Source organism: Puma concolor, chromosome A1 (genome assembly GCF_028749965.1).
Source record: "Puma concolor isolate L17-30 chromosome A1, mPumCon1.1.hap2, whole genome shotgun sequence".
Taxonomy (NCBI): Eukaryota; Metazoa; Chordata; class Mammalia; order Carnivora; family Felidae; genus Puma; species Puma concolor.
In genome coordinates, this window is record NC_141667.1 from 51,957,355 (window position 1) to 51,982,181 (window position 24,827).

Sequence of the window (24,827 nt, forward strand, 5' to 3'; positions counted from 1 at the left end):
CAATCTGCACTTGAGTATATTTTTTAAAATACCTGATGAACATTTGCCTAATAAAGGGGGGATTTTAGTTTTGTTCTTTGTGCGGCTTTATGTTCTTTACCTCACCAGAAACAATACTAAACTCTCTGAATCCTCAGCTGCTGTGGACCACTCTGAAGCACCAGAGGCCTTCCTCTAGCACAGGCTGCCTACACACGGGAGCAAATTTATATAACAAGTCAAGCTACGTGCAAGTCAGCTGCACAGCATACTGTCTACATATGTATAAAGAGCAAAAAGGGGTGGAGGGTGCCTTCCCAGAGCTACACACAGCACATCAGAAGGCATCAAGAGCGCCATTTCGCTACTCAAAGGCCACTTATGTACACTCATTAGATACAGCGTCCCTTATCACACCAGATCATGAGCAGAGGCCCTCTTCACCATACCTCCAAAAAAAAGCAAGCCTGAGCAAAACATTTATAAAGGGCAAAGCTTATAAAAATGATTGCCAGGAAGCATGACAAGAATTTCTGCCCAACATTATCAACTTCCCTTTATTACCAAGTGGTAAGAACCCCATTGAAGCCCTCTATAATCCCTGGTTATCGCCTCTCAAGCCTGGAGACTAGTACCAATAAGAGCCTCAATTCCAAAAGAGGTGATTGTGGAGAGAATGACGACTTTTTGGTCAAATGTACTTTTAAGCCAAAGGTCTATGGTGTTTTCAGTGGAATAATAACTGACAAAACAAACACAGAATGCAGGAAAGAAAAGAAAAACCACCCCCATCCTTCCCAATGTTTAACTTCCAGATATTTCAAAGTAGGTGTCTTTCCCATTCTTTGCTAGCACTCTTGCTCTTATGTTAAGCTTCCCAGTGCTGCCTCACTGACTTACTGGATCAAGGCCTATAAAATAAACTTACAGGGCATTCTATCATGCTTTTTCGCAAGCAATGAAAAATGGCTTCTACACTGCACACATCAGAATGGAAGGTGAATGTAGTCTTTGCTTCTAAAGAAACAGAATGATTAACACTTTTAGAACTGACATTGAACTAAGAAGAGTTCATCTGTTAAAACTAACAATCGTAATACTATTTAGACCCACACAGAATTCTGGAAGTAACATGAAAGAGAAGAAAAAAGTAAACAGTCAATCCCATGTACAATTTCATTTCCTTCTATTTATGACTCAATGTTTGGCTTCAACCTTAGGCCTAATCAGGTTGACAGGAAAGCCAAGGATTGAAGCATGTCTTATGATTCCTATGAGATGTACAGAAAATTAAAACATGATTTTTCCTCAAGAAATCACCATAAGGGTAGCTACCATCCCTGCAATCCAGGTAAGAGTCCAAAATATCCCAGCCTCCATCTCTGATCCAAAATGTGCCATTGTGACTCAGCTTGCAAATTATAGCTTATCTGCAATGATACAGCCCAATTACAGCTCACCACCAGCTGCACACACCAGAGGGTTAAATAGCCTTAATTCAAGGAAGCAAAAAGAGATCGTAAGTTCAGAAGCAGTACATCAGAAATCCTTAAACCTTTCCAGCTGTAGAAGAGTCCCAAATAAGCCTTTAAGGCGTTATCCAGAGAAGTTTCAATAAATGCACTTAAAAAGATTATGGCCACATTTCAGGATTATCTTTTGCCCCCCTCTGAATTTTGACTTTCCTTACGTAAATGACAATGGTTCTGAGGTTAGTTCGCTAAGAATATATATATATGTTCATAGATGTATATATATATTCTTATATATACACACATTAAGAATGACTAAGAAGTTAAATGAATATAAAAGTGACAAAGACTGAGATAGTGAAAAGATAGAGAAATCCACTATTTGACCTTCCACGAAGACTCTGTTGCTAGTTGACAGAATTCTACAACCTGATACTCAACTTTTACTGCCCTAGGAGAAACTCGTTTCATGGAAGCTCACAGGAGGCTGGCTCTACTTGTTTTTAGCACAGCTGGTAATACCAATTGAAAGTTACTTTCATTCAGTAAAACGGTCACCTATATGAGATACACCCAGCTACAAAGGTCAATGAAAACTCAGGAAAAAGAACTAATGAACTCTTTTATGTCTAGCCTAACCTACTTCAGAATGATCAAGTGGTGACATGATGCCCTCTTCACTTTGTGGCAGGGCTTAGCACAGACAGACCTGCCCGTTTCACTGTTAACTTCAATGCTCCCAGTCTGAATCCACAGTGGTCTGTCAGACACTGTAAGGGAGCAGCAGGACTCGTCACTGTCTGATGTAATAGCTGCCATTTGTTGAGACCTATGGTAGAAAAAACCAAGTTAACAAAAATAGAGCAGTCATTTGAGTTCTTTTAAATCCATTTTACAAAAAAAAAAAAATTTTAAAAATAAGACCAAAATTCAGTTGAATTTTCATCATGAATGTATTCTGGATAACTTGCTGACTTCACAGGAAGTGAAGCTTGGATACTAAAAGAAAACAGATTTGAGGTGTGTACACACCAGTATTGGCCAGGAGAGGGCACTCTCCAGAACAAGTCAATTCAGCAGCAAGACGCCTTGGGCGCACACACTAAGATGCTGCCCTCCAATACTAGCTCCCGTGTAATGTTCCTGCTAAAAAATTTCTTCTAGCCTACCACTAACCTAGGGCTGGAGTAGTCCTGATCGGCAAGGGCCGAAGTTGTCATCCTTGTCCATGTTAACTTCATTAATGAGTTCAGAGACCCTATTTTGCAGAATGACCAAAAACTACCTGACTCCTTTTGTCCTTTTAATGTCTGTGACCTCCTATGCATACTACTCAGGACCTGGCATTCCTGTGTGAGTTAATACCTGCTCGAAAGAAGTCTGACAAGATAAGCTTTCTCACTGGGGCTTTTAGAACAGAGATTTCAAATACAAAGAATAATTCAAATGAAGGATTGCTCTTCTAAGCCTTATTTTTAACATATTTGTTTGTCTGCTTACTTCCCTATTTTAAGTATAAATTCATCGCATCCATAAAGTCAACTCTGGGATCACTTATTTAGATGATTTTCAGTCCTTATAATAAAATGATTTTTAGAATACTAAGGTACATCAGAAACAGTAACAAATAATCAAAACTTTTAAAAAGGCTTTTCTGACATTGAAAAGGAGAAACCTCATACACCTGATCTATAATTACTTCTGAATTTTAACTCAAAGGAGAACAATTTTCTTAAATGAGATTTAATAAGGTTATGTGCCCTTTTGTTCATGGGAAACAAATACACTATGTTTTATATATTATTAATTGTAATCCAACAGCAATCACAGAAGAAAAAAAGGAATCTTGAGTGCACAAAAGAATTTAACTTTGAACCTCTCCCTCCAGAAGTAAAACTTGTTAGGTTTTCAACCATCATTCTAAATCTCTTGGATTCTAGTTAAGAGAGTCAAGAAGCTCTATCAAAAAATGATCTCTTGCTGTGCATTTGCCCTTCCCACCCCCTGAAACACCATATAAAATATCAACATGCCAGTCCCAGTCCACAGAACCTGGCTAATAAGTCTTTTGTCCTAATATTTAAGATGAGTTTCCCCTCAGTGCTTTTAGGGCCTTGGGTTTCTCTTTAGAAACGGACCACACATACATGATCCATTAGAAAGAGCCACGGAGCCCTAGCAGTGATATCCGCACGAAAGGCAGCAATTTCACTTGAAATTACTTATTTTGTCCTTTAAGAAAAAGCTTATTTGCAACAATGGCAACTATTCCTGGGAGGCAGAACTATAAATGGGCAGATCAGAATGGGGGGAAGTCATGAAAGAAGGAAGTAGAGGTCATGCTCTTAGAGCAAAGTTCAGCATTAAAAACTAAAGAATTAAGATTATATACTTGTACCTGTTATCTTGCTGAACACTCAATATAAGTTTTCTTTGAATATAGTGTAGTATCAGGGCGCCTGGGTGGCTCAGTCGGTTAAGTGTCTGACTCTTGATCTTGGCTCAGGTCATAATCTCATGGTTTGTGAGAGAGAGAGCAAGCCCCGCATTGGGCTCTATGCTGACAGCACACAGCCTCCTTAGGATTCTCTCTCTCTCTGCCCCTCACCCACTCATTCATTCTCTCTCACTCCCCACCCCCAAAAACAACAACAGCAAAAAAACACACTGTAAAATCATGCAACATGAACAAATAGGAAAAGCACAGTGTCTCATTTTACAGTAGACATTCTGTTTTTCTAGCCTTGGTGCTGTTTTTCTAACCAGTTATAATAGGGTTTTAGACAAACTGCACACAGTTCTTCCCAGCATACCAGGACTCACACTAAGATGCCACTCCCAGCCAGATTCCCTGCTAAAAACTAAACCGGGGGGGGGGGGGGGGGGGGGGTGGCAATCATAGGTTTGTAATTAACATCTCAAAATTGAGCCATGGGTAAAGATAACTACCTTCTGGAAAATATGGCCACAGCACACGCAGATCAAGGCCTTGGAATGTGTGGTATTTCCCTCCTAAAAAGTGGAAACTATCTACTCAGTCATATCAGTAGCAATAAACAATAAAAAGGAATTTTCAAATTAATAGCCACTTTTTACCATTTGGCAAAAAATATTAAAACACCAGGGTCCCAAGGGAATATGGCATTTGTGCAAATCAGCTAACTGACTCACTTAAAAGCTGACAGGCAAAGCTTTGTGGTTCTGATGCCTTTATAAAGCTCTCCTAGGAGGACCTCTACTCACTCCACTGAGCCCCACCAGGGCAGATAGTTCCCACACGTCTTTGAAATGATTTGGGATGTGCCAGGCTTCTGAGATGGTGATGAATTACTTTTCCTCATTCATTCACAAGTAGACATCATTTCTCCTTTGTCAGGCCCTGTGCTTGGCATAAAGGAGAGAAGTGGGAGAGGAACAGACTGGAATTTATGCAGTACGTAAGTGAATAAGGGGAGAGTTGAAATGCAAGGTTAATGCAGTTTTCCCTTCACTATAAAGCCCTGTTGCTCCCCACAAATGCCTGTTGGAAATAGTTCAGCCTCCTTCTAGATATTTATGGATGATCATGCTATGGTTGTTGAAATCTCAGGTAATAATAACACTGTTATTATAACAGTTTATAAATGAATGTATGTCACACAAAGCTTATTTCAAAAGCTACCAGAAATGAAATTTCTATGCCATACACAGAAAGCAGTGGTTGTGGAAATGACAACAAGTTATTTCTATAGGTCTTGTGCCAGGCACTTTATGGCTTTAAATTCTCACAATTACCTTCTGAGGAGGTACTATTTATTCTCCCCATATCACAGAGGATGACAGTAAGGTAACCTAAGATCACACAGCTAGCTTCTAAGGGACAGATCCATGCCTGCCATTGAATCCAGGAAGAAATCTGGCTCAAGACCCTGTACTTTCAGCCATGTCCCTGAAAAGTGAGAAAGAATGCTTCTTGGCTCTGGGGGTCTGACCGGCTCAGTCAGGAGCGTGCAACTCTTGATCTCAGGGTTGTGAGTTCGAGCCCCATGTTGGGTGTGAAGGTTACTTAAAATCAAATAAAACTTAAAAAAAGAATGATTCTTTGTTCAACACAAGCCTGGTATAGAGCACTGCTGGTCACTGGCAAGTTATACACTCACAAGTATCCATTTCTATATTTTACACTCAACAGGATAACCCTCACATTCTTATAAAAACATTCTCTCCAGGCAAGCAAAAAACTGTTTTACTAGGGGAAAATTATATCCCTTCTAGACTTTTTCAGTAACTTTTAAGTGAATCTTTGTGTTATAATGAATACATGTGTATAATGATATACATTATAATTACAACTTTTTTAGTTTATTTATTTTTGAGGAAGAAAGAAGGAATGAGCAGGGTGGGGGGGTGCAGAGAGAAAGGGGGATAGAGGGTCTGAAGCAGGTTCTGTGCTGACAGCACAAACCGTGAGATCATGACCTGAGCCAAAGTCAGATGCTTCAGATGCTTAACAGAGTGAGCCACCCAGGTGCCCCACAATTTTTTTTAGTTTAAATGAAAAGGGAAAAAGTGTTATAATAACAGCCTAATGCTTTAGCTATGGCATAGGTGGTTTTCCTTCTAGATACAGGCACTAGGATAGAAAAAATTATGAGTTTTAAATCATAATTTCTGGTTAAGACTTAGATTTCTAAAGTAGTAAAAAGCAGCTACCTGTCACATTCTTATGATTACAAGGAAAATATAAATTATGGCTGTGTTTTCAATGTATTTTTAATGAGGCCTTACACAAATGTCAGGAATTTAAAGAAAAAAGTTTTAATTCACATTTAAACCAAGTTTTAAGACTACGTATTTTTTAACTGGTCTGTTTCGAACACCAAAGTTTTAAGAAATTGTTTTATAAACCAAAGTGTCCAATAGTAGAAGGCTATAAATTGGACAACATACACTATAAGCTATCGAACTTATTCAGTTAGAAAATAAGAATCTGACTCAGAAATTCAGTATTTTGATAAATCCTTGTGATTTTTGACTCTATGGTTTCTTTTCCTTTATACCTCCCTGTATCCAATCTTAACTTGTGCCACAATAACACAGAAATCTTTAAGAAAAATTCAAGTTCAGCAATTGCTTTTTTCAGAAATTAGTGCATTAAAATTTGACTCAATCCATCCCAAACCGGACTCAAAGGCAGGATATAAAAACTAATTTACTTTAGCATTTCCTACCAGAGTGTGGTACACAAAATCATCTTAGGATTTTAGAATTTTAATAGTATGTTGTCAAGGAGTATGTGTTTTTCATTAACTGTACTGACATAAAAAGTGTAAAAGTGGGGGTGCCTGGGTGGCTCAGTCGGTTGAGCGTCCAACTTCGGCTCAGGTCATGATCTCACAGTTTGCAAGTTTCAGCCCTGCATCGGTCTCTGTGCTGACAGCTCCAAGCCTGGAGCCTCCTTTGGATTGTGTGTCTCCCTCTCTCTGCTCCTCCCCTGCTCACGCTCTCTCTCTCACAAATAAAGATTCAAAAAAAAATTTTTTTTAAGTGTCAAAGGGAGTAACAGTAAACAAATTTGAAAATATGGCAAAAAGTGTGATGGTATGTAAGTAAGTTTTGGGGGTGCCTGGGTGGCTCAGTCGGTTGAGCGTCCGACTTTGGCTCAGGTCATGATCTCGCGGTCCGTGGGTTCAGGGTCCCGCGTCGGGCTCTGTGCTGACAGCTCAGAGCCTGGAGCCTGTTTCAGATTCTGTGTCTCCCTCTTTCTCTGACCCTCCCTGTTCATGCTGTCTCAAAAATAAATAAATGTTAAAAAATAATAATAATAATTTAAGTTTTGGAAGCTAATTAATTCCATTAGTAAAATAATTTCAATGATTTCCATATTGATAAAATTGTCCAAAACAACTGTTTTTGTCACTGGGAGGGAATGGTTTTAACTTAAAACCTACCCTTAAGTGATTTTAATAGGCAAATGCAGTCACACTAACTCATCTAAAAATTTTGCCACGAGGCAGTTACAGCTCTAGCACTAACCAGGCTGATCCAGGCTGATCAGGAAGGAATCCTGGAAGCCAGGCACCAAGGTGCATGTTCCAGTCATGGTGCTTGACCAAGAAAAACACTCCCGTGACTTACTGTTCTAGAAGCTATTTGGAAATTATCAGTCCAGATGTAAAAGATTTCGATCAAAATCCAAATTACAAGTGGAAAGATGGTGATAGGTACACAATGTGAATGTACTTAATGACACAGAGCCATACACTTTTTAAAAAAATGGTTAAAATAAATTTTATGTGAGGTGTACTTAATTTTTAAAATACAAAACAAAACAAAACCCTAACAAATTATAGTGTTCTGTGTATGTATATGAAGGAAGAAAATAATTTCCACCTAAAGTCACAAGGAAAGGGAAAAAATCCTTGAGTCTATACTGGGGCACCTGGGTGGCTCAGTTGGTTAAGCATCCAACTTCAGCTCAGGTCATGATCTCATAGTCCATGGGTTCGAGCCTCGCATCGGGCTCTGTGCTGACAGCTCAGAGCCTGGAGCCTACTTTGGATTCTGTGTCTCCCTCTCTCTCTGCCCCTCTCCCACTCATGCTCTCTCAAAAATAAGTAAATGTTCAAAAAAAAAATCCTTGAGTCTATAAATATGAAGTCTCTTGAGTAGAGACTAAACAAGAAGACTTGCTTCTCTTCTTGGTACCAACTATCCATGGGAGAGACACTAAGACATCCTGGAAAACTAACCCTACAGAGACCATCTATATCACTATGACTTTAAACCTTCTATTCCTTTATTCAGAATAGCACAACAGAGCACATAAATTGCTAAAGCTTTCTTTCTTTAAATTCTATGCACTCTGTTTAGTGAGGGCATACACGAACTGTAAACACAGACTATGAAGGGCCTATTAACTCAGTCAGAACCAGGTAAAGGTAAGTAATTCAGCTTAGCTGTTTTTATTTTCTCCTGGCAGTTGGCATGGCACCAGCTCCTTCTGGTTCTATTTCTGAATTCCCTGTATCAGGTATCTCAATCAGAGATGATCTTCACTGCCACCATCCTAATACCATCCCAAAGCAAACGCTAAATTTGCCCCAACTGAGGGTCTTCATTCTCTTCTAGCAAATCCCCTATGGAGGCCTTCACTGGGCCCAAATCCAAACAATATCCTGAATCAAAACCTTATCAACTTTTCTAGACATTTGCCAGTCCCTTCTCTGCTAGGAGTACTAAACAAAAATGAACCAATACAGCAGAAACCATAGAAAAATTCACAAGTTAAAAGGAAAAATCTAATTTTAGATCCAAATTATAGATTTCTTAAGGTACAGGCATACCTCGTTTTATTGCGCTTCACTTTACTACGCTTCGCAGATACTGGTTTTTTTACAAATTGAAGGTTCAAGACTTCAGTGGAGGAAGTAACTGCAGATGTGGCAGAAATAGCAAGAGAACTAGAATTAGAAGTGGAGCCTGAAGATGGGACTGAGTTGCTGCAATCTCGTGATAAAACTTTAACAGATGAGGAGGTGCTTCTTATGGATGAGCAAAGAAAGTGTTTCTTGAGATGGAATCTACTCCTGGTGGAGACGCTGTGAAGAGTGTGGACACGACAACAAAAGATTTAGACTATGACATCAACGTAGCTGATAAACGGACTTTGAGAGGACTGACTCCAGTTTCGAAAGTTCTTCTGTGGGTAAAATGCCATCTAACAACATCACATGCCACAAAGAGATAAATTGTTCATGAAAAGCAGAGTCAATCGATGTGGCAAACTTCACTATTTTCTTATTTTAAGAAAATTGCCACAGCCACCCCAACCTTCAGCAACCACCACCCTGATCGGTCAGCAGCTATCCACATTGAAGCCAGACCCTCCACACCAGGAAAAAGACCCACTGAAAGCTCAGATGGTTAGCAATTTTTGGCAATAAAGCTATTTTTTAAATTAAGATATACATTATTTAGACCCAATGCTATTGCACACTTAACAGACTGTAACAGAATAGAAATAATTTGTATATGCACTAAGAAACCAAAAAATTCATGACTCATTTTATTGGGTGGTCTGAACCGAACCCAGTATCTGAGGTAAGCCTGTTTTCTAATTCCCAATTCAGTTATTCCATATAAAGGACTTGTATATGTAGGTAAAGGAATGCAAATGTGTATCTTTCCTTCAACATAACCAACGTTAAGTATGACCTGTTCAAAATAGGGGTGCAAGTCAATATTTTGTAAGTTAGAAACTCAAACCCACTAATGAAGACACACATTTAATTGATTTTGGTAGCACTTTCATTTTCTTTGCCTGCAGTCTGTCTTTATACCTATATTCTTGTCTATTCTACTTAGTATGAACTTAAAGTTACTATTCATAGATTTTTCCCTTCAAAAGCACATAGGACATACATGTCCATCAAGTCATAGGAGTAGGCTCCAGGCTAATTAATTCTACTTTCCCTATTTTGCTGATCTCTGGTTCCACATCTATAAATGAGTCAAAAAGATACCCCTTTTAGATTAACACTTGGTTGTTCTGGGAAACTAGAGAAAAATACTCTGATGCTTTAAATTTCTGACCAATTCTAGAAATAAAGACATCTTTCGCTGTTACACCTCTTATTTTTACTTGGTTTCTCCCCTTGTTAATCCCTTATTCTAAGCCACTTTTTTTTAGACCACTGGAGATGTGATTTGGCCTAAGCCTAGTTTTCTCTCTGCCAGGGGAAAAAACCACTTTTGGTTATGTCCATACAAAGAGTACATGCCTCCTTCTTGACCACTTTAAAGAAAAATGTAAAAGGAAAATGGCTACAATGATCCAATTCAACTCTATCTCCATCTCTACTGGATACATTAAGCTGTTTAAGAAATTTCTATTTGGTATAACGTACAGAGAAAATGAATCACTATGCTGTACACCTGAAACTAATGTAACACTGTGTGTCAACTATACTCAAAATTTTTTTTAATCTCCATTTGAATGAAACACTACTATGCAGCTGTTGGGTGTTTAGAATATACAGATTTTAAGATTAAGCAGTTCTTTAAAGTTTCTTCCCCTATGGAAACTTCAAATGAAATGTGCCACAGTTTAAAACAGAGGGAGTATTTGGCAAGATAATTAGAGATCATGCACATTACTGATTATATTTCAACCTTTCCCTCAGTGGTACGGACTACATAAAATTGGATGTTATTTTACTCAACAACCAGGACTTTGTTACTCTTTTTCTCCATGGCTTCTGAAATAAATCAAATTCGGTTTATGCAACCAGAGCACATTTGCCAAAGCTTCTATTTATTAGCAATATCCACAGTCAAACCCACTGCGTTAAGACAAAACTCACCTGGATCATTACATGAAGACTTGAAATTACATATTTTAAGGGACTTTTTGCTTTGCCCTGTTTAAATCTTTCTGAACCTTAGATTTCAAACTTTCAAAAATATCTGAATGAACAAATTCATTAATCTGAAACAAATACCCCAAAAAAATATTAATTCCTTAAAACCCCTCAATCATGCTGTGAACATCTTTCAACCTGTTACAAAGAATTTTAAAAATAGTATAGTTGTTTCTGTTTGCAGGAAAGAATATGTTCTATTCAAGTGCAACATTGTTTTTTTCAATTGTGTGTTTATTATAATCAAAAAGCATTGACTGAGTTCCCCAGAAGAAATTCTACTTGCTTTTGCAGAAATCAGTGCATAAATCATAGAAGTCCATAACCTTAAGGAAGCTGACAGATTATGGATTTTAATCTCCATTAATTCCATAGGTAACTAAGAGATTTCAAATTGGATTACTTAGAATTACACAAAAAGTTGCTCTACTTAAAATTTTCAATTTTCCATGTCAAATTGATATTGCATCAAATTTAAAAGTAAGTTAGACACACACAAAAAAATGAAAGCAACTTGAAAAGTCTTGGGATAAACTTGCCTCCACAGGCAATCAGATCTATTTTTCACTAACAATGAAAAGCTAAAAATGGAAAGTTAAATCTACATGGACCATGTAGAAAAAGTGATCTAAATTACTAGCCCCAAAAGCAAGGATACCTGAGGCAGAAGACCAGGTGGAAGAGAGACTGGTTGTAATTACAAGAACCACGTGATGAAATATTAAGGCTAAAAATGAGGAAAATTAACCCCACACGTTTATGAGAAATTGGCGGGAAGAGTGTCTCAAATCTAGAAGCACATCAGACCTATATGCTATAAAACTTCATTTTAAGATTATGAGGATCACTTACTTGAATTTCATCTATACTCAGATATTTTCTCTGATAGGACAAATAGGAAAATAAAAGTTTGATTTTTTTCATCTCCTCTACACACTAACAAATAATTTTCTACCATCTTGAAATTTTTCAAAGCTTTTTGAGAAACACACACAAATAATTTGGATTTAGTCGATTTTATTTACAGCTTTTTTTTTTTTTTTTTTTTACATTTCAGAGCATTACACAATTACATTTTCTCATTTTCTGACCTGCAAACAGATACCTTAAACGGAAATATCTTTTAAAAATTATCAAATTAGGTACATCCAAAATGCAACAATTACACATATGACAATTAATTCACAAAGTGTAATTTACCAGGACGTATCCTAAGAATTTAGGAACAGCCAGTCAGGAGAAATCTGACCAAATTTAGCAATCAACTATTTACACATCCAAAGATAAACCTACCTAAACTCCCAAACCAGAAATTTGAAAGTTTTTGTTAAATCCCCATTGGACAAAAGAGAGTGATGATTCAAAAACCTAGTCAGCCTTGAAAGTCTTAACCCCAAATACCGGGCTCTTTCCCCAGTCTGCAACTGAATAGCAAGCATCTCAGTCTGTCAAACACCTAAGTATCAAACTCTTGCGCCATTATGCACATAGAAAGGCTAAGTGTTCATTAGTTAAAAACAAGACGTCATTAAATATCCACACTATTACCACCCCCCGCCCCCAGCTCACCAGCCCTTACTGCAATCCCAAATATGCAACCTGTGTCACATAGTGACAGGCTCTATCTTATATATATATATACACACATACATATATATGTGTATGTGTGTATGTATGTATATATGTATGTATGCATATACACACATATATGTATGTGTGTGTATATATATATAAATATACACACATACAGTACAAGGTACAAATGGCAATTAACAGTCCCTGCAAAAATTCATTTTCAGTTGAGGCTATGGCTCCTATGCCTTGGGATGGTTTGACTTCAAAACTGAAAAATACTGCTGAAATCTCACTTCCTTAAGACAAATTGATTGCTTGTTCAATTTTAGCTTCTCAGTCTAAAAATGGCTATAAGGTAAGTATAAAAAAGCAGCCAACTGAGTACAATTTCTCTCTCCGATTTGGCCAAGCTATTTTGTAGAAGTTACTCCTAACTAGACTAGAAAATCTGTGGCGCCTTCCGATGGTTCTTGCCTACCTTACTGTCCATGTTCACGTTTCAAACTGTGTCAACAGAGCCCGCACTTCAGGGGTCAGCTGCTTGGCAGCCTTAGCCGCCTCTGTGATAGCCTTGCGATACAGGCCCTTTCTCTTCTTATTAAAGCGTGACTGGAAGTTTTCTAAAAAGGGGGAGAGTTGCGAAAGAGCAAGAAAAGAGGTTGTTGGAGACCCAAACCATGAAATACGGGCCTCCTGTCGGACTAAAAGGCCGCTATCTTTCCGGCTCACAGTTATAGTAAGAATACGGGCTGGCCACCAAGGAAAGCCATAGATCTTGGCCCAAACAATGTCCCCTACACATATGGTCCTGCCATCTGGTGTGACGCATTTAGAGACGTTTTTGGAAAAGACTTTCATTTTCAAGGAATTACTGAGCTTTTTCTCTTCCTTTGAAGAGGAGGAAGTGGAGGAGGTGGAAGGTGCATGCATACTGCCTGGAGGAAAATCAAAGCTTTCAGAAGAACTACACTCAGAGTTGGAGGATTTCAAATCATCTGTGCTATCAATGCTACACACGGAAGCACTGGAAGAGTCAGGTTTCTTTTGATTTAGGGTCATGTAAACAGAGATACTGCTTTTGCTGCCCTTTTTGCCCAGTGTCTGTGGTTCATCCCGCTCACCAGGCACAAGCACGTCATTGGTGTCCTGAACCTCACTGCTGGCCTCTTCGGGGCCTTTTGAGGGACTCTGATTTTCTGAAGGGGCCTCACCTGCTGAGCGGGTGGAGGTGCAGCGAGACTGGGGCTTGGGTGCCATCTTGCCACTCCGCATTTTCTCAAGTCCTGTCTTCAAAGAAGAGTCATTCTCTTCATTCCTGTACCTCTGTGGTTTTAAACGAACCCGGGGTGGAAGGGAACCTGAGCTAGGACTCTGATATCGACGTGTGAAATGGACTTTTGAGTGTGCATTTTTGGATGTAGAGGTTTCGCTCTGCTTCTTCTGTGCCTTTTCTTTGGCAATTTTCAACACTTCCCGAGCTTTTGCATGATCCATGTTCTTACTCTGGAGCACTTTTTTAGTACTTAACTGAGCTTTTGATGTATTTGCCTGAGCAGAAACTTTGACTACTCTGCCTCTGCTGTGAGCAATACTGGAAACCTTAACCACAGTATTTCTTCTCTGGCTTTCATTTTGGTTTTTCCCATCCACTTTATGGTCAGTTTTCAGTTTTTTGTTCACAGTAGTTACACTTTCGTTTTTCCGTTTCTTGTCTTCGTATTTAGAAGAGTCACTTGCACTGCTACCTTTTCTAATTTCCTTTTTTTCAGCAACAACACTGTTTTTACATTTGTCACACAGGACTTGCCTGGGTCGTAGTTTAATAGCATTCATTATTGAAGTAGGCTCTTCCCTGTACATTTTTCGTTTGGGTCGCTTGATTTTCCGAGGAGGTGGCTGAGGTATTGACTGGTTATATGTGTCCCTGATAAACAAAGGGGGAGGATAAGGTGCTCCTTCATGGAAGAGAGGTGGTGGTTTGCAAGTCCACAGGCTTTCAGCCAGGCTCGGCTCGGGAGGCGAGACTGGAGAAGGGTCATCAGGAACAGCACCGTTCACTTCACGCTTGACTTCCGTCCCTTCTTGGAATGTATTACTTTGGAGCTGCATGGCTTCAGGTTTGTCCTTATATTCCCTTTTGGGAAATACTGTCACAGGGATCCCATGGGGCCCAAACCTTGGAAAGAAATGAAAGAAAAAAAGAAGTCATTAAGTAAGTGTCTAAGATTCAGTTTCTTAAACTGCAACAACACCTAATGTTTGTTTGTATGGCTTTCCTGAAAACTATTTCATATTAAAGAATAAAAACAAATACCAACTGACTACCTCACCCCCAAAATCCCAAAGCCCTTCAATTTTTCATTGGTCCCGTATCTTAGGGCTAAACAGATTATATGTCTAGGTATAAACTCAAACGATTATTCTAAGCAGTGCCAGAATAACTGAGATTATTTAAAATAGACCTTTCAGTCTTGAATCAGAAAGGCATTCATTCTATCAGGTAGCTTAATATGAAATGACATTTGATATTACATTCGCTGGACTACAGACAAGTCTAGTAAATGCGACTATGAATCTGCAACATACATATCTCTCTCTGGTTATATGAGCTTTCAAAAGCTTCACAAAACAAATTCAGCCTTAACTATCCCAAAACACTGAATCAGTAAAACCCCATCTCAACTTTCACTAAAGACTCAGACAGCTGTGCTCCTTTAACTCATCTTGCACCCTAACTCTTCAGCCCTTCATCTACCTCCTGCCCCGCAAAATCATAAAAATATGAGACATTCAGATGCTCAAGTTAGCACACAAGCAGACAGGTATAGAGCTGTGGCTTTCTAACTGTTTAAAACACACATCACACATTAAAAAAATATTTTCACACTGCAATCTAAAACATTTATGAATACATGCATGTATGTATACATATATAAATAGACACTTACGCCACAGTTTCACTAAATACTTTTAACCTCATATTATGTAATATGACACATTACATGGATTTTAAAACTGGTCCCGACCAAATTTGCAAAGCACTGGTACAGAACACGAATCTTTACAATTCTCCGTTTCTAATAAAACAGGGGTCAACATAACCTTGTTTCTCATGTAGACTTAGAAATCACTGTGGTTTAATCCTCCTGGGCTAAACATCAAGAACTCTTAAAGCTAAACTTGCCACACTCAGACTCCTGCACATAAAAATAAAGTCACACTACCAAAAAAATGTCATCATATACATGTTAACACATTACTTTTAAGCACTATTTGATGCTGTTTGAATACCAGTGAATACAATTCTAATGTCAATCCTTTAAGGCAGAGGTGCTTAGAACCCACGGACCGGCTTCAGGCAGCCTGAACTCGTAAGATGCAACGTTTTACATGTCTGTTTTTCATGAGAATGAGTCTTGGTTCTCATACTCTCTACTCTCTAAAATGTCCTTATGTCCCCCAAAGGGTTCAGAATATCTCTGTTGGGAAGAAATGTTGAGATTACATTCTTAGGACTATAAACACATCCAAACGCGGACAGGGATACAGTAAGAGCCAACACCACTAAGTTCTATCTGGTTCTAACACCCAAATCATTTTCTTCCTGAAGTCTTCTATTTGGTGACCACAAACCAACAGTTTGAGAGAAATACTTACAAACTACAAAGGAAGAGAAAAGCTTTTACCTAGGGTGGGACAAATTTGAATCTGGGCTAATCCACAAAGGACACTCTCCTCTATCAGACTCTGCCAAGTGGCTTTCTATTCTAGTATCTGGTACTTAATGTTGGCTTCCTATTTACTTGCAAGGCACTCCGGGCATTTAACCTGTTCTCTTATATGCTCAGTGACCACTTTTTCAAGATGACAGAACAAGACAGGTGATTCTTGGATTTTAACATAGAGCTATATAAAACAATGTAACTTATCTAAGGTGAGAACCACAACTGGTATTAGCATTAAAATTTCTACCATTTAAGAAGCTATCATTTTGCCCCCCTGCACTCTCACATGGTGTTTTCACAGTGGAACAAAAAAAACATGCCATTCCTTTATTAGGCATAACTAAAACCATAATCATCCTAATGTCTGAGGTAAACTTTCACACCTGTTCTTACCAACTCTATATCCATAGGTGTTACTAAACCTCACTAGATAAATTTTTTGTGTAAATGGGTAACACTATTTCCTACCACTAAGGATTCAGGTAAGGATTAACAGGAAAATGTCAGCCATTTTTCTTGACTAAAATTTACTTCATTTAATTAATTTGATCCTATTTTCAACTAATTTACTAGACTTAAGGAACATTTCTATAACCTTAATTTATAATATCAAAGTGGGATTATCTAGCCAATTATTTTAGAACTTTATATCAAATAAGCTGTGGAATCTGATATTTTTCCTCAGAGAGTTTAATAAAAACATTAATTTCATACCTGGGGTTTTTCCCTCACCTTTCCCTCTTAAGCATATAAAATACAAGCATTAAATGTTTTTTTTACTAACACAGGAAGGCACTTCATTGTGTAATATGGCACCGAAAGAGGGTGTGGGGGTGGGGGGAGCCAAGCTGATAACTGTGAGTGGTGCATGACTGGCAAAAGCAGAAAAATATTTGTTAAGGAAACTTTCTCAAAGGACCAGAAAGATTAAATCACTTTGAGAAGAAAAGGGGTATCAATGTACCACTCCATCTCAGTTGTCTCCCTAACATGGGCAACACTTAGTAACTAAGGGTGGAGATGCTGGTTGAGACATCAATTTCTAGGATCACAACTATGATTTAAATTTTTAAAATCAGAGTGTAAATATATGAAACTGCAATGAATCCGTTTCATCTATGTATGTATATACAGATGCTCACATAAAATATATTTGTAACTATGCTCAAAAGTTTGAAAACCACTAATTCACGATACTGTAACCTTAGTAAGAATATAAAGTAGCTACAAAACTATACCCTCTTGGAGCACCTGGCTGGCTCAGTCAGTAGAGCATGTGACTCTTGATCTCAGTCAGAGTCATGAGTTCAAGCCTCAGGTTGGGCATGGATTTAAAAAAAAAAAAAAAAAAGGGTATGTCTTAAAAAAAAAAATCACAAAATCTAATTTCTCAAAATCTGCAACATAATACTCTGTGGTGGTTGAAAATGGAGATTCCTAAGCCCTTGCCACAAGACAATCCTAAGACCCTCCCCTAGGGTGGAAAGCAGAATTTAAATTTTTAACAAGAACTTTTGCTTTCGCTTTTTCTAAGGTGAAGGTATTTAGGTCTCCTTTTTGAGTGTTCAAAGGGTGACCTCAGCAGAGGAAGACTTCAATCACGGAGAGGTGGAAGGCTGACTAACATCCCTTGCCTGAGCTTTTTCTAAAAGAACTTTTCACAAATACTTGAGTAATAAATAAGACACAAAGCATCTTTCCTCTTTTCCTCACCCTTTCTTTGTGCAGCACGAAGGTATTAATGTACCAGGGACTCATCCTAACCCTTACCTATTTTCAGTAATCTTTAACCACTACCCAAAAACTCTAAAGGAAAAATATTCAGGTATTATAGCTTAATTAAAAATAGCTCCTGGGTACCTTGGCTGGTTCAGTCAGCAAAGTATCCCAACTTTGGCTCAGCTCATGATCTCATGGCCTGTGAGTTCAAGCCCCTGCAGTGGGCTCTGTGCTGACAGCTGACAGCCTGGATTCTGCTTCAGGTTCTGTGTCTCCCTCTCTCTCTGCCCCTCCCCTGCTCGCTCGCTCTCTCTCGCTCTCAAAAATAAGTAAACCTTTGGGGCGCCTGGGTGGCGCAGTCGGTTAAGCGTCCGACTTCAGCCAGGTCACGATCTCGCGGTCCGTGAGTTCGAGCCCCGCGTCAGGCTCTGGGCTGATGGCTCAGAGCCTGGAGCCTGTTTCCGATTCTGTGTCTCCCTCTCTCTCTGCCCCTCCCCCGTTCATGCTCTGTCTCTCTCTGTCCCAAAAATAAATAAACATTGAAAAAAAAATTTAAAAAAAAAAAAAAAAAATAAGTAAACCTTTAAAAAAAATTAAGAAAAAAAAAAAAAAAAAGCTACTGGGGCACCTGGCTGGCTCAGTTGGTGGAATATGTGACTGTGGATCTCAGGATTGTGCATTTGAGCCTCATGTTGGGTACAGAGATTACTTTAAAAATCTTTTAAAGAAATTAATAATAAAAATAAAAATAATCTTTTAAAGAGGTGCCTGGGTGGCTCAGTCGGTTCAGCACCTAACTTCAGCTCAGGTCATGACCTCGTGGTTTGTGAGTTTGAGTCCTGCATCGGGCTCTGCACTATCAGAGTCTGCTTGGGATTCTCTCTCTCCCTCTGCCCCTTCCCCACCTAAGCAGCTCTCTCAAAATAAACTTTAAAAAAAATTTGGTTTTTAATCTTTTAAAAACTTTTTTAAAAAATAAAAATAGCTTCCGAGGAAAACCAGGTGAAGTACACCAGAGACGTCTCTGAACTATCTTGGCAAATTCCTGTGAATCTATAAAATTAAGTTTTAAAACTAGTTATCTTAATAATTTTGGAGTAATGATTAATGCCAAAATCTTGAGGAGGGAGAATACTGGTGCTTGTTATTTTGTGTCAAGGCAAGAAAGAAAGGAAAAGTATCCTCAGCTAATGTAAAGGTGAAACCAATGTAATATAAAGTATTTAATACAGCAAAATTCAAAATGTGACTATTAGAGGAATGATAAGAATGTTTTCTAATATTTGGGTTCTACTTTAGAGGTCTGAATTCCATGGAGTATTCTAGCTTTGACTAAATGAAGCTCTTAATCACCCACTAATAAAATTATGATGTTTGCTTGCTTAAGATTTCTAGCATTACCAATCAATCCTATACCTAAATTAGGCATCACTTCTTAGAGTAAAAATTATCAAATTCCCTTTCCACAGGAACACTTCAAACAAAGCAAAAAATGTTTACCAACAACTCTTACCTCTTATTCTGAAAGTGTTTTTTAAATGCCGGTATTTTGTTTATCTGCATTAACTTCACAGCAACCTCAATCACCTCATCTCTGACCTAGGATTATACTCTTTTCCTTCCTGTTTACAACAGTTTAACAGTGCACAACTGATTCTCATTTTCTTCCTTCAAATTCTGGTTGCCAAGCTCCAACTGTAGGAGGAAATTCTTTTAAAAATATTGTACAGTAAAAATAAAGAAACAAAAAACTAAGGTATTACTATTTTAGGCAAGCAAACAGGGGTCCCGAGGAATTCAACACTCAGAAAATAATTCAGGAGGTTAGCTGAGACAGACCCCAGTGTTCTGGCTGAACCAGACCTCCCTCCAATAAACAGAAAACAAAAATAAACTTTTCCTTCCCAGAATTATGTTCTCTTAAAGAATCTACAGTAGGAAAAAATTATATGCAGTTAACCACTTGAAAAATAATAATCCTGATTTATTTCAACTCAAGTAGATGTTTTCAGAAATTACTTCTTCCTTAAATTAGCAACAGGCCAACTCATAAAGGAGGAAACCGTAAAGCACGATTTTGGTTCACATTACATCTCTGGAGATTGGTTACCATGTCAAAATTTAATTTAGGACAAATGAAATTAATAAGCTGTACACAACAGAAAATTTTACAAAATAAAAATGTGCCTCTAAGCCCCCCAAAATTAAAACTTCACACCTGTACACACAGTTCTGGGTATATATCCAAAATAACTGAACACAGGGTCTCAAAGAGATAATTGCACACCCGTGTTCATAGCAGCATTATTCACAATAGCTAAGAAGTGGAAACAATCCAAGTGCCCATCAAAAGACAGATGGGTAAATAAAATGCGGTATGTACATACAATGGAATATTATTCAGCCTTAAAATGTAAATTGTCACGTTACAACATAGATAAAGATAAACCTTGACATTATGCTAAGTGCAATAAGTCAAAACAGATACCATATGATTCTACTATAAGACATCTAAGTCAGTCAAATTCAGAGAAACAAAGTAGAATGGTGGTTGTCAGGGGCTGGGGGAAGGGGAAATGGGGAGTTATTTCATGGGTCTAGAGTTTTAGTTTTAGAAGACTGAAAAGTTCTGGAGATCTGTTTCACAACAACGTGAACCTACTTAACACTAGTTACGGAACTACACACTTAAAACTGGTTAGGATGGAACACAATATGCGCCTTTTAAAATTTAAAAAGAATTTTTAATTATATATCTACCTAATACAGAAGGGAAAAGTTTGATGAGCAGTATATTTTCATGGTAGTAATGGAATGATTAGTGCAAGGGAAAGAGTCACTACACTGAGGAACAACAGAACAATACCTTGACCTGAGGACAATCCAAGTGAACAGCACCAATGAGGGCAAATAAGGATTATGTGCCTGCAGATGTGGTGCCCTGAGAACACTGCCCTGCCTGTATAGCTTGAACCTCACATAAGCAACTATCAGACAAACCAATATTGAGGAAAAGTCCCTATTACATGTAGACTATATTATATGGCAATTAAATACAATACATGGTCATTTACTGGAGGAGGAAAAAAGCTTTAAAGGACATTATTGGGAAAATTGACAAAATGAAATATGGGCTGCAAATTAAAGTCCTCTGTGAATGTTTCCTGGATTTGAAAACTATATTGATTTAAGAAATAAATGCACAAGTATTAAGAGGTAAAGGACAATGATGTATGCAACCTACTCTCAAAATAGTTCAAGAAAAAAATCATTTAAAGAATAATAAAGCAAACATGGCAAAATGCTAAAAAAAATTAGTGAATCTAGATAAAGGGCTTATTATGAGTTCTCTGCTGTGTTTGAAATTATTTTAAGATAAAAAGGTTTTAAAAATTAATTGGGGCACCTGGGTGGCTCAGTCGGTTAAGCTCCCGACTCCGGCTTAGGTCATGATCTCGCAGTTTGTGAGTTCGAACCCCGCATCGGGCTGTGTGCAGACAGCTCAGAGCCTGGAGCCTGCTTCGGCTTCTGTGTCTCCCTCTCTCTGACCCTTCCCCACTTGCGCTCTGTCTCTCAAAAATAAATAAACATTAAAAAAAATTTTTTAATTAGTTTTTAAAAGGTATAATCTTAAATTTAGTTCACCTCAACTCCACCAAAACATTTAAGCAAAGAAGGTACATAAAAAAGAAAAATTGGAGGCACCTGGCTGGCTCAGTCAGTAGAGCACGCAACTCTCAATCTCAGGGTCATAAGTTCAAGCCTCACACTGATGCGGAGCCTACTTAAAAACAAAAATTTGTCCTACTTAAGCAGAAATGCCAACAAATGCACTTCAAGTACCACTAAGCACAAAATCTATATTCAGATACAACCATGCTAATTATTCACAGTATAAAACCAAGCCTCAGTCCTAGAACCCAACTTCAGTAGGCAAGACCAGAATGTAATACTTGTTGCCAAAAGAAACTACAGACTTGAGAGGGAAGAAATCACAGTGGATTAGCGACCAGGCAATGAGCTTTGTAGGAAATGGCCTACACCGAGAAGGACCTAGACAGATTTACTGAAGAGTGAAACAGGGAGTGGTAAAAAGTGGTTACCCATTTGTGAATACTGGTAACCAATTTAAGCTGGTTTAAAAAAGTGAAACACTGGGGCGACTGGGTGGCTCAGTCAGTTAAGTGTCCAACTTCGGCTCAGGTCATGATCTCACAGCTGGTGGGTTTGAGCCCCAGGCCAGGCTCTGTGCTGACAACTCAGAGCCTGGAGCCTGCATCAGATTCTATGTCTCCCTCTTTCTCTCTTTGTCTCTCCCACACTTGTTCTATCTCTCAAAAATGAAAGAAAGAAGGAAAGAAAGAAAGAAAGAGAGAGAAAGAGAGGAAGAAAAGAAAGAAAGAAAGAAAGAAAGAAAGAAAGAAAGAAAGAAAGAAAGAAAGAAAGAAAGAAAAGAAAAGAGAGAAACAGTGAAACAGTGAACAGGTGTCACAAAAAAATCAGCAGATGACCAGATGCACTAGGAGTCACCACAGAGCAACCTGATTCCCTATTCCATAGGAGAGAGGTAAGAATTCAGCTTACACAGGCAATAACAAAGATAATCCATCTGGCGGAAAGAAAACGCATGCCGGAGACACTGTGCATGAGGGAGGGCACTGCTATGCAAGTTCGGTGAGAGGATGGTGAAGGGAGAAAACTAGTCACTTAAAACAAAACCAAGAAAGGGGCACCTGGATGGCTCAGTCCACTAAGCATCTGACTTTGGCTCAGGTCATGATCTTGAGGTTCCTGAGTTCCAGCCCTGAGTTGGGCTTTCTGCTGTCAGCATAGAGCCTGTTTTGGATCCTCTCTCTCTCTCTCTCTCTCTCTCTCTCTCTGCCCCTCTCTCTTGCTCTCTGCCACTCCCCCACTCACACTCTCAAAACTAAACATTTTTTTTTAATTGCCCCCCCCCCCCCCAAAAAAGACAAGACCAATGAAGGCTTCTGATTGTACAGTGATGGGATCGGAAGTGTCTCCATCATTTTGATAAAACTTTAGCTCAGAGATACCTGGGTGGCTCAGTCAGTTAAGTGACTGTTGGTTTCAGCTAGGGTCATGATCTCACAGTCACAGGACCAAGGTCCAGCTCTCCCTAGCCCCCCCCCCCCCCCACCCCACCTCTGCTCTTCCCCTGCTTGTGCTTTCCCTCTCTCAAACAAATTTAAAAAAATAAAAACAGGCTCAGCCATGCTAGTCTTGTTCTATCATTTAATAAGTGTAAAGAAAAGCACAAAATTATATTTTCCATCACTGAAATATGTCATTCTCAAAGCTAAGCCCTATTCAATGTTTTAAAAGCATATAGTAAGTAGAAACACTAGAAGGACTAAATTTCTCTGAGACTGTATCTTTTTCTTCATGACAAAGCCCAAAATTTCCTCAAAAGCCACCTGCCCCAAGCGGCAGTGCGTAAAACAAAAAAAAAATACACCACACCATATATTTTGCAAGCATCTCCTACTTACTCATTCCCTAGTAAAATGTAACTGTCACTCTTCTTTATTAAAAGGCCAAGTTATTCGTCACAGATATCACCTGAAGCTTCTACGGTCCTTTTAAGGTGTTTTAAAGGTAAAGATTACACTGCAACATAACAGGATTTACGGTGAGTGTCTAGTCAAGCAAAACCATATTGCTTACATCTGCCACTTAGTTAATACATATAGCACTTACTATATGCTAACAACTATTCTAATATATACTTATTTTTACTAATTGATTTCATCACCACAACGCTTTTAGTGAAGTGTTAGACCTGTCCCCATTTTAGACAGGGTTAAGTGATCTTCCCACGATCACACGGCTGGTACGTAGTAGAGCCAGCACATGAATCCGTGCAGTTAACCAAAGTCAGGTTCCTCACTGCTGCTGCTACGACCACTACCTCCGTTTCATCAAGTTACTTATCCTCTTTCTTCCACCTCCACTCCCCACTAAGGGAGAGGAGGAGCTGACAGCTCCATATACGCTCTTTTCAGAACCCTGTGGAGATAGACAGGCTTCCCAGTTCAGAATTTTTCTGGTTTTTGAGATAACAAGCAGCCTATCATCAAGCATATTAATACTTCAGCAATGAAATGAAAGAAAATTCACACTAAATGGGATAAGTAGATGTAAAGGTTTGATAGATAAATAGATGAAATAGTCACCAAAAAAGTAACAAAAAAGTTCAGTTTTAAGAGCTTTTTCGATACTGGAACTGCAGTTAAGTAACTTCAAAGAACTGTCATCTAGATTGAGAATATGCATAATCGCTCACCTTAGGGCCTAGAACATAATAAGTAGGCACAATATATGGTAACTATTAAAGTTAAAATGTATTCATTTTATTAAATATAAGTGAATATGGATCATGTTTTTAATTAAAAACTACAAGTATTAAAAGAGCAATCTGCAGGGACTATGGGTACCCAAATGGGCAAGGAGGGAGGGAGGATGACTTTAGCAACAGAAAAACAAAACATGCACCAATTATGAACTAGAATCCCAGGAAATATCTTTTAAAATTAACTGGTAGGGAGGGAGGCTGCATAAAAATTTTTAAATAACATCTAAATTAAAAAAAATATACTCAATCTTTGAAAAGTCTATTCAACCCTCTTATAAAATATGGATAGCTTTTGGAGGGGTCAGGGAGTTAAACACTAATAATTTCGATTTTAAGCTCCCAATCATGTACCTTCAACCAATCCTCTAAAAACCTACCTGGATAACTAAGTTTGGAAATAAAGATGGAGAGAACTATGGATAAACTTATGCTTCAGTCTTTTTTTTTTTAATTTTTTTTTTAATGTTTATTTATTTTTGAGAGAGAGAGAGAGACATAGTGCAAGCAGGGGAGCAGCAAAGAGAGGGAGACACAGAATCCCAAGCAGGCTCCAGGCTCTGAGCTGTCAGCACAGGGCCTGATG

General features: G+C 38.4%; 1 protein-coding gene across 10 annotated transcripts in view; it reads right to left on the minus strand.

Annotated features, from left to right (window-relative positions):
* PWWP2A (PWWP domain containing 2A) overlaps positions 1–24,827 on the minus strand; it is a 36,055-nt gene that overhangs the window by 2,422 nt on the left and 8,806 nt on the right. For 2 of the 10 annotated variants that reach the window (XM_025924627.2, XM_086706711.1), the window contains one exon: positions 11,066–14,603. In XM_025924627.2, the coding sequence (XP_025780412.1) occupies positions 12,920–14,603 (1,684 nt within the window). In that variant the 3' untranslated portion in view covers positions 11,066–12,919. Of the gene's footprint in view, positions 1–907; positions 997–2,094; positions 2,281–8,776; positions 8,865–11,065; positions 14,604–19,384; positions 22,216–24,827 lie in introns of those variants that run through there. The other 8 variants (XR_015251168.1, XM_086706492.1, XM_086706431.1 and 5 more) reach the window with 8 other exon arrangements.